Source organism: Corylus avellana, chromosome ca5 (genome assembly GCF_901000735.1).
Source record: "Corylus avellana chromosome ca5, CavTom2PMs-1.0".
In the NCBI taxonomy this organism is placed as follows: Eukaryota; Viridiplantae; Streptophyta; class Magnoliopsida; order Fagales; family Betulaceae; genus Corylus; species Corylus avellana.
Window position 1 is genome coordinate 36,132,697 of NC_081545.1, and position 9,977 is coordinate 36,142,673.

The window sequence follows — 9,977 nt, forward strand, 5'->3', positions numbered from 1 at the left end:
CGAAAGTAAATAAACAACTTTCAGTGAAATGACCTGAGCATTAGAAGAATCTTTATAATTTGAAAATATGAAGCATTATTCTGACATACGAGATGATATTGAGAAAAGAGATTCGACGGCATAAGAAAACAAGTATATATATATATCCTAAAATTAAGCTTTTATCTCTATTAAAATTAGGCGGACCTCTCATCCATATATTGACCCAATAAAAAATATCGATTCCCAAGCAATTTGGAGCAGAAAAAAAGGTTTATATGGACGGTGGACTAAAGTGTATGACCACAAGGGAGATATGAGTAATTTTGAAAATATGACCAGGATCCGCATATTTTAGGTGGGCCTGATGGGAAAATTCGTTAGAAAGCATATATCTTACCCAAGTTTGACAGGGCTTGGGCCTATGCCTCTAAGCTGGGCAAAGCATTCTTCTTACCTAATCAAATAGAATGTCACATTATTTAAATAATGTTCATTTAAAATAAATAGTACAAATTGTGACAACATTCTTTTTTTTTTTTTAAAAAAAAAAGGATAGTTTTGGAGTGATTATTTGGCACCAAAAATGGGTGGTCAGGCCGCCTATAAAGGGTACTTCAGCTGAACAAAGTCTTTATAAAAGTGACACTAGGCCCCAATTAAGGCCCAGTCGTGGTAGGTGTAGCTATACTTAAAACACTGCCCTGGCCGAAACAAATATTTACAAAAAGTCTCCGTCTTCTACCCGGAACCCCCAGCAAGCTCCTGAATTCCCAATCGTATCCCCCAACCCATCCAACGATGGCTCGGCCAGCCCTGATCTTGGGTGCGGTGGCTCTGTTGCTGGTCTCGTGCGCGCTAGGCAGCGCAGTCGACATGCCCTTCATCTTGGCTCACAAGAAGGCCTCGCTCACGAGGCTCAAGTCCGGCGCCGAACGCGTCTCCGTCTCCATCGACATTTACAACCAAGGATCCTCGTACGTTTATTCCCAATCGATTTTACAGTCTCCGATTCAATTTTTAAATCTATTCAGATCTGGAGTTTTTGTGTGTGTTTTCTATGTATAGATCCAAAGTATATGTTTGCATGCGTTGTTTGATTGGTCTTATAATGGAATTGGTCGTTGAAAATTATCGATCTGATTGTGTTTATTTATTTATTTATTTTTGTTTCGTTTGGTTGCTTAGAAAATGAATCCAAGCAGAGAAATGGAATTTAAAATTTGAATCCTAATGATTTTCATGGTCGTATGAAATAAGAGGATACATCGTGATTGAGTTTTTATCTTGTTCCTTGTTCTCCTTCAATTTGATTAAGCGCCATTACCAATGAGCTCAACGAGTGAGAGGGAGCTGATTGTTTGGTGGAACCGAGTTGTAGTGCATGGGTGACATGTAGGGGAAGCGTGGGGATTGTGTTGTAGCCTGTGTTAATTGGTTGGTTGTGGAGGCATGGAGTAGAAGCTTATCGTTAGGAATTAGAATATGAAAGGATGTATCGGTGCTCATCCTGGAAGAGCGGCCTCGTCTTGCTTGCTTCTGGCGAAGCTTCTAGCACTAGATAATAGGCATTCTTGTATGGTAAGTATGCTACTTATTAGGCCGACCATTACATAGGAGCGATAGCCAAGCCAAGCCATAAAAAGGCGAGCAGCCCTTATAGCAATAGCAAACGGTGTAAGGTTGTGAGAATCAAACTCTTTTTTGTGATGCTTAATGAACTTCCCGAATTTTTCTTTTATGGGCAAGTGCACAATTTGATGGAAAGTTGGTTAATGGATGGAATTAAAGTGGTGAGATGTTGCAAGGATTCAGTTTAAATTCCACACACCCCACGGGGGGAGGAAAAAAAGAAGGAATTATAGGATTACCATCATTTGTTCTGGAATTCTTTTTGAATTTACATGCATCCAGTTTGAATTTTTGTGTCCTTTCCTACGATGTATTAACTGATAACTTGCATGTTGTGTACTTCTAGAAGTGTCTTCTGATTTATATGTTGTGTCCTTATATTAACTTCTTCAGCTATAAATCATTGTTTTTTTTTTTTTCTATTTGTTTCCAGCACCGCATATGATGTAAGTCTTACGGACGATAGCTGGTCTCAAGATGTGTTTGATGTTGTCAGTGGTAACACTTCAATATCATGGGAAAGGCTTGATGCGTAAGTGAAGCCTTTAGTAATGGCATTTTCTGTATATATATATATAATTTCATTTGGTAAATTCCAATTATGTGGTTTGCAGTAGCGGTCTTCTAACCCACTCTTTTGAGTTGGAGGCCAAAGTAAAAGGATTGTTCTATGCTTCCCCAGCTGTCATTACATTCCGCATTCCCACAAAGGCTGCTCTTCAGGTCTGCATCTGCAACATTGTTCAATTTTTTTTTTTTTTTGGGGGGGGGGGGTTTTTGATTTTCTGACTATTACTTATTTTAGGAAGCATACTCGACTCCAATCTTGCCTTTAGATGTCCTCGCAGATAGACCTCCTGAGAAGAAGTTTCTGTGGGTAAGTTTCTCCTGTAAATATCAGTTACATTCAGCTTTCTGATTTTGGAAAACCTTTGCCCTTGTTAACTAACACATTCCTTTGTTTTTGCCGGTATTTATATACACTTGGGGCTACATTTTTGCAGGCTAAGGTACGAATCATTCCTTTTATTGTCCCAACTGTCTAGATTTTGATAGTTACTTGGACATGCATCTGAATGTTCTAAAGTGAAATGCATTATTTATTGTGTGATGGGTCTGCATGTGGTGGGTATCTTGCCCCCATATCGAGCATTATAACCTTCCTTGACTATCATGGATGACGCAGACACTATGCTAACCTACAAGGAACTTTAGAGGTTAAGGAATTAGTGTGTTGATCAAAATGTGGGTGACTGATGCACTTTACCCATGTGTCCTGTTTTAGGATGTGTCTGCATCCGGTCCTGTCCTGTTTGCGTAGAACAGGACACAAGCAGCGGAACCTCCCTCGCATTACTTGCATTAGTCTTCTTTGGACTTGCAGAATTTGCTAGAATTTACATTACTTTTTTCTCACACACAAATTTCAAAATTTTCACTTGCAGAGGTTGCTGGCAAAATATGGGTCTCTAATTTCTGTGATATCCATTATCGTCCTGTTTGTGTACCTGGTCAGCACTCCATCGAAATCCGGTGGTGCCAAAGGAAGCAAGAAGAAGCGCTAAATGAGAGGTTACATTTTTATGGAATAGCTCTTGAGACTGGGGAATGCCCCTCTGTTGCCATTTTGTTTTTGTTTTTTTGCCTTTCTTTTCCTTTTCCTTCTTTTTGCCCGAGTTAGGACGTTTGTTGGGAACTTCTTAATGAACTAGAATGTGCAACATATAACTAATGCAGACTAGTATTTAACTTTTTCACAAGGACCACAGATGCCTAGCGATCATGGTCCGTAGGTTTTTGTTTTGTTTTGTTTATCATCTCTGCCTGATTTCCATTTGGCATGCTCAATTTCACCAGGACTACGTTCTAGCTAGCACCCTCTGCTTACAAATACTATAATCATGTTCCATAGTATAAGCAAAATAGCGGCACAGCCAAAGGGAGTTGGATTTTACCAAATTGTTACTTTATTTATGACCAATAATGACAACTCTGGTTTTTTTCTCTTTCGCGTCCGACAAGGATCCTCTTCCCTCTCTATTTCTTTTATGGTCAAGATAGTATTTTGTTGCATTACCATATCATTAAATGATGTGACTACATAAATTACCAAGTGACATCATATTATACCGTTAGATAGAATATGATAAAACGTTAACCATGATTCTTTTAGAAGAGAAATGTTAGATAATATAATTTTATTCAACAATATTGACATGACACTTCAAACCAACTATTGTATCTTTCTGTTATTTAACAAGAACTAGTCCAATGGTTAATTAAGAGCATTACATTAGGATTGTTGGATAAATGTTGAATAAAATTATAGTATCTAGCATTACTCAATTTAAAAATGGAGGTAAGCTTATTCCTTTGAGGTTGTAGTTCGGATTCAATGCATTCAGAGAAGAATTTGACAGCTAGAACCGCATGGTTCTTGGTGACACCAAAAAGGTGGTGGACTTTGAAGCACTTCAGATGACTTCTGCTGAAAATTCTTCTCAATAGTCTTATATAGATGGCTAACTGTCCAGCATAGGATATTTTTATCGAAAAAGAAATAAACCATGAAAATGGAGGCGTATCCTTATTGAAAAAATATTACAATCTATAGAATCAATGATTCAATGCTAGTATATTAAAGGAAAAAAAAAAATGTAGTACAAGAGAAAGAAAATCTTCCACGCTAGAGAAACAAAAAGGTTCGCGGCTTTGAAGAAAATTGAAGAATCCTGCAATACTAGTCGACTCTTCGGTTATGCAACTACTGGGTTTACTGCTATCCCAGGTGCAACAAAGCTGGAGATACTTTCTGAGAGATGTCTAGATGCTTTATCATAATTAACAAAGCCCATAAACCAAAAATCATGTCCATCAATCGTAACTATCTGGATGTACTTTTCTGCTGGAGTTTCCCTCATGATTACAGGATTGATGGTGCCAATCTTGCCCAAAGGTACCATAACCTGTTCCACAAGCCAGTCATCAATATATGTGGAAGAATGACGAATGGCAATTAACAATTTTTTTTTTGTCTAGTTACAAAATTAAGGATTCATTCCGTGCAATACATTCTCCTCTTGCATTGCAATGAGATAATTCATGTGAGAGGTTGTTCGAACTCTATCTGTTCAAACAAGTGATTCAGCACATTAAGCAAAGTGAAACTCAAACTGTCCAACACATCGCCAAGCAAGTAAAGCCCCACATCCTCTCACATATGGCAATGCAAAGTAGCCTATTGTACTTAGGAGCAGCAATTTGTATTCACGTATTAGGTTTGAGTCATATCAAGGCATAAGTATAAGATTATATAAGCTAATCATATTCCGAACCATTTAATTAAACATATCAAACCCCTAACCTTAACACGCTAATTTTGTGTTTGGTTTATCTTGAGTTTACGAGTCATGCAAAAATTTGTAACCCTAAATGTTTGTATGTCGGGTTTGAGTCATGTCAACACATAAGTATAAAATTAGACATGTTAACTATAATTTGACCCATTTGATTAAATGAGTCACACCTCGATCCTAATCTGCTAATTTTATATCGGGGTCGTTGATCGTCTAAAAAATAATGAAAATGAAAAGTTACCTTGTAGTAGCTCCAAGTCTCCTGGCCAGAAGGGGCAGTGAATGATAAGGGGCGGTCGCTGCAGAAAGCAACATGAGCATTGGAGAGGTAGAGAGTTCCGGCAACTGGTCCGGTTGCGGTTGAAAGGTAACATGCGAAGGTCTTCTTCAGCTTCTCGTTGGGATAGGTAGTGAATGTCTGCTTGTATAAAGCCTCAAACCCACCTCCTGTGATTGCCTTGGCCGTCAGGTTCATCTTCCCCCATGCAGCCTCAGATACAGACGAGTTAGTTCTCACTGCAGACAATCAACAATGTTATGGGAAATCATAAAGAGGATCAATTAAATTTATAAATCAAGCGTATATAAGAATTGAACATACGGTTGTGCCAGATGTTGTTGGCCATGGTTTCAGCCTTGTTGCCCCAAGAGTTGAATTTGTGGAGAATGGATTCCATCGGACTGTTGCTTGGCTTATCAACAGGATTGACCTGGAGGTAAGGGTGATGGTAGTCTTGTTGACCTTGATCGCCGGCGGCTGCACCAAATAGAGCCGCTTTCTTGTTGTCCGGATGGCTTGTGGGAACAGCAGGCTGCCCCATGATATGAGTCCCCGGCCATTTCTCGCCGCTGTCAATATTGTACGGAGGTGGAGACGAGGATGATGACGGAGCAAGCTCCTCATGAGATTGCTTTTCTTGTTTGTTGGGAGACGAGGAAAATGGTGATGCCATTGGTGATTCTTTGGGGGAGGATAAGGAGGGGTACAGAGGTGGTGATTCTTGGTTGCTGCTGCTCTTCATCTTTTGCGGGAATTTCTTGGTGCGAGTTTTTAGGGGGGGGTATTCTTGGTATTCAGCATTTGGATCAGACCGTCGTTTAATTTATAGGAGTTCTTCGGCGTGTGATGACTCATGGGGTTTTTCTAGAAGAGAAGATAATGTATAGTAAGATATCTTCGCTAAGAAAAGGAAGGAGCATATATAATTATATACGGCATGCGAAAGCGAAACGTTTGACTTGACCAATGAGCAACTCGGTTGCTTAACCGTGTTTTTCTCATAAAAGTCATTTTAGTAAGGCATACAGCAAGCCAGATGAAGGAGCTGGAACACCTAGGATTTCCAAGAATATTATAACATTTTTTTTCTTATATATATCACTCATCTGGTACTTCATTATATAACAATTATATGATATTATATACATTAGATCTATCCGTATAGATATCTGTCATCTTCATTCAAAAAGTCATATGCTTTGAAAAAAACTTGTACTACGTATTGATTAATCAAAAAGAAGAATCTATTTCAACCAATGTGTCTTAGGGTGGACAATTAGCTAGACCAGCAGGTGGGCACCTATAGCAAAACTAATTGCAAAAGGAGGGGAAATGAGCCACGTTAAAATTACTTTATGAGGAGGTTTGTTTGATATCTAAAAAATTGCTTAGGAACAGTGAATGTTAGGCCAAAAGGAGAAAAGTTTGGGTAGAGCCCGATCCAAGTGTTAGCTTGTTATTTTATGATTATATTGAATGTTATTAGGCTGTTCAAATTTATAGAGATTTAAACAACATAAGAGAAGAGAGTATCGAGCCCGCCTACCTCCATATACAACCTAAAATGTGGGATCTGCAACCTCCCTCCCTCTCTTTTAGGTTGCTAAATTTTTTTGTACAATTCAAGGAACCTAATACCAGGAGATGTGAATTCATAATGGACAATCAGCTCATGACTTGCTCCAATTGCAAATTGGTTTAGATTTGGGCTGTTGAAGTCTAGACAAGAAAATTAGACCAAAAAAATAATAATAATAACACTGGGCCCTCCTCTGGCTCACAGGCCCAAGGCCCACACACTAATGTCTCACAATCACTCAGATATTTTCGTGTTACGACGTAAATGTGCTCAGGCTGGCAATCGAAACAATTCTTAGGAAAGAGCGGACCGATTTATAAGAAAGGAAAATATTATTTAACATTTTCAAGTATTATTTTTTAGCATTATTTCTTTTTCTTTTTTTTTTGTTAAAAAAGCAAATGAACGGTGAATGTGTCATGTAAATAAGAATGTTGAAAGATTGACATTTTGAGAATACTAATTAATTAGCCGTATTTAAAATTATGTAAATTTATATTATGATGTGGCAGTAAGATGTAACACCGTTATGTCAACTAAAAAAAAAGTATTTATGCAAAATGAAAGAATTTATACTTTGCTCCACAAGGATGACCATATAGTCATCTTTAACCACTATCAACTGACCACTTTCTCACTCTCACATAACCTCAAGGGTGGCCACTCCGGCCGAGAACTTGCGGTCGACAATCAAATTTCTTAGAGTTAATGGTCGACCAATAGATTGAGAAAAAACTAATTGATGTGACATTGCAATGTGATTCTACCATAGGTAATAATTTGTGTTTGTATATTAATTGTGTTGAGGTATAAATATAAGACTATATAAATCAATCATAATCTAATTTATTTTATTAAACCAGTCATACTCATTAACCAAAACTTACAAATTTCATGTTAGGTTCGTGAATTCTGTAAAAAAAATTGTCAATCTTAAATGTTGTGTATCTTAAAGTTAATGCGTCAAATGTTGTGCGTAAAACTATACAAGGCCATGTATTTAATTAAACATGACAAAATTCTTTTAAGTTAACGTGTTAAACTAAGCACGCAAGGAAAGTGCGCAAAGCCCTTGTTCCGTGTAGATTTTATTACCACGAAATAACCAAAGGAAATAAATCATCGAAGCTCCTATAAAATTGTCGACCAAAAAATCCCCCCTTCTCTTGAGCCCGAAAATGAGTTACCAGAAAGCTCCCCAAGAACCCTACCCTCCCCCAGGTATATCCCATCACCTCCTTAATTTTGTGTATTTCAGTTCTTTTGACTTGAGTATTAGTCAATTCGTGTGAGTAATTTTTATATTGGTTGAAATCTATGTAACATGTAATGCAGGGTATGGATCTCCATATCCACCACCACAGGGGTACCCATCAGCGCCACCGTACGAAGGGTACCCGCCACCACCGCCACCTGGGTATCCGGGGTACCCTCCGCCGGCGCAGCAGGGTCCGCTGTACGAAGGGTACCAAGGGTACTTCGCACAAGGGTATCCGCCACCGCCACCACCCCAGCAATACCAGCACTACCACTACGAGCATCACCGTTACGACGATCAGACCGGTTGTGCCTCTTTCTTACAAGGCTGGTACGCCCCTTTGCTATCTCTCCCAATTGGGTTTTTCCATTTATGTTGATTTCTCTTACATGGGATTTGTGAGGAGATATTATCAGAAACTGAAAGACATGGGAATCTTTGAGGAATTGGAGTGAATTTGAATATATATGGCAAGTTTTCATGTCTAATGAACAACCTTGTTGGTGAGATAAACACGAAGATGTTAAATTCATGTGGGATTTTGTAATTGGGAAAATGAACAATGGTAGACACTCGAATTGTGTAGAAGCAATAATTTTTTTTTTTCCTTCAATTGGGACAAGATGACCAAGATTCTTCAATTTTTTGTAACCTCATGTATGGATGTTTGTTTGTCATGTGCAAGCATTGGAAATGGGTGTAAAACTGAAATTAGATTGTGAGATCGATTGTAGAGATATTTCAAAACTGTGAGGAATAACAACCCAGAAGTGTATTATTAGCTAAACCATAAACTGGTGCCTGATGAAACTTTTATATAGGATTTCTTTTTCTTTCTTTTTTTTCTTCATGAAAAGTGACTAAAAAGTGCCACAGGAAAAGAAGATTAATGGGTTAATGGAGTGTCTATCTGGTTTTGAAAGATTATTGCCAGTTACAATTCCAGCAAAATTACAACCATTCATATTCCTCCACCTGAATATGTGGTAAATCGGTAGTCATACCATACTTGTCCACTTGGATCATTGACATGAAGAGGCTTGATATTCTTCAATGCTTTTTATTTCTGCTTGTGAATTGCTGCTATACACATCTTTTGGAAAGATGTTAAAGCTTAATATTTATAGAAATTATGGTGTTTCATCTACAAATGAGTTTTTTTTGTTCTGCACGTGCAGTTTGGCTGCGCTTTGCTGCTGCTGTGTGTTGGAGGAGTGCTGCTTTTTTCTTTGATGACACAACAAATAAGTTATTTCTTAAGTTGGCTTGCACTTTGTTGTTGCTGAACCAATTGTTGGATTCTACATAATCTGTGTGGGGGATCTGGTAATTCTTTTTTCTTTATGCCTCTTATCTGGGTTTTAAGAGGTTCTATGATGTGGTTTCATCGGGTTCTATGCCCGTGTAATTTTATTTTATTACCTGGAATCTGTAAACAGGTGCTATCACAAGTAATATGGTTCTGATTCTAGTGTGATTACATATTCTTCTGATGTTTTATGTGAGCTTCAGTTATACTCCATTTAATCAGGTCTTCAATGCTTCTTTTGCATGTAATGCCTTTTATTATCTCCCTGGTCATATGGTTTGTAGTTTACCTCTCAAATAACTTGCTGCAAATTCACTGTTGGATGATTACTTGTTAATTTTCAGTAGCACATTCGAGCTAAAGAATCATCTTTTCAAGTTGAAAGAGTATTTAGGAAGTAACCACATTCTCAGGCACAAAGTTCTTCGTGTCCTCCCCCTTCTCTCTCTCTCTCTTCCCCTCTCTCATTTGTCCATATGAACTAAAGACTCTTGCTGCTAGAAATAGTCACAATTTCATATCCCTCTGGCATCTTTCTTCCTTTGTCATCTCTCCGCTGCAGCTGTATTTGCTCTCTTTATCAG

General features: G+C 38.1%; 3 protein-coding genes across 3 annotated transcripts; 2 read left to right on the forward strand and 1 right to left on the reverse strand.

Annotated features, from left to right (window-relative positions):
• Window positions 1–654: 654 nt before the first annotated feature.
• Window positions 655–3,430, forward strand: LOC132181197 (uncharacterized). Its single transcript, XM_059594308.1, has 6 exons — window positions 655–956; window positions 2,045–2,143; window positions 2,226–2,334; window positions 2,417–2,488; window positions 2,616–2,621; window positions 3,057–3,430. Exons 1-6 carry the CDS (start codon window positions 781–783, stop codon window positions 3,174–3,176), a joined length of 582 nt encoding a protein of 193 aa, XP_059450291.1. The 5' UTR covers window positions 655–780; the 3' UTR covers window positions 3,177–3,430.
• Window positions 3,431–3,952: 522 nt separating this feature from the next.
• Window positions 3,953–6,093, reverse strand: LOC132181517 (GEM-like protein 5). Its single transcript, XM_059594769.1, has 3 exons — window positions 5,569–6,093; window positions 5,209–5,483; window positions 3,953–4,577 (listed from the first exon to the last, which is right to left on the reverse strand). The coding sequence occupies exons 1-3, from the start codon at window positions 5,987–5,989 to the stop codon at window positions 4,368–4,370; spliced, it is 906 nt and encodes a 301-aa protein (XP_059450752.1). The 5' UTR covers window positions 5,990–6,093; the 3' UTR covers window positions 3,953–4,367.
• Window positions 6,094–7,940: 1,847 nt separating this feature from the next.
• LOC132182379 (protein CYSTEINE-RICH TRANSMEMBRANE MODULE 13) lies at window positions 7,941–9,582 on the forward strand. Its single transcript, XM_059595609.1, has 3 exons — window positions 7,941–8,047; window positions 8,162–8,414; window positions 9,263–9,582. The coding sequence occupies exons 1-3, from the start codon at window positions 8,005–8,007 to the stop codon at window positions 9,315–9,317; spliced, it is 351 nt and encodes a 116-aa protein (XP_059451592.1). The 5' UTR covers window positions 7,941–8,004; the 3' UTR covers window positions 9,318–9,582.
• Window positions 9,583–9,977: the final 395 nt, after the last annotated feature.

Coding starts and splice junctions, on each gene's coding strand:
- LOC132181197 (XM_059594308.1), top strand. CDS start 781: ATGGCTCGGCCAGCCCTGATCTTGGGTGCGGTGGCTCTGTTGCTGGTC. Junction 957..2,044: donor ATTTACAACCAAGGATCCTC/GTACGTTTATTC, acceptor ATTTGTTTCCAG/CACCGCATATGATGTAAGTC. Junction 2,335..2,416: donor CCACAAAGGCTGCTCTTCAG/GTCTGCATCTGC, acceptor TACTTATTTTAG/GAAGCATACTCGACTCCAAT.
- LOC132181517 (XM_059594769.1), bottom strand. CDS start 5,989: ATGAAGAGCAGCAGCAACCAAGAATCACCACCTCTGTACCCCTCCTTA. Junction 5,484..5,568: donor CAACAACATCTGGCACAACC/GTATGTTCAATT, acceptor GATTGTCTGCAG/TGAGAACTAACTCGTCTGTA. Junction 4,578..5,208: donor AGACTTGGAGCTACTACAAG/GTAACTTTTCAT, acceptor CTTGTGGAACAG/GTTATGGTACCTTTGGGCAA.
- LOC132182379 (XM_059595609.1), top strand. CDS start 8,005: ATGAGTTACCAGAAAGCTCCCCAAGAACCCTACCCTCCCCCAG. Junction 8,048..8,161: donor AGAACCCTACCCTCCCCCAG/GTATATCCCATC, acceptor CATGTAATGCAG/GGTATGGATCTCCATATCCA. Junction 8,415..9,262: donor GCCTCTTTCTTACAAGGCTG/GTACGCCCCTTT, acceptor CTGCACGTGCAG/TTTGGCTGCGCTTTGCTGCT.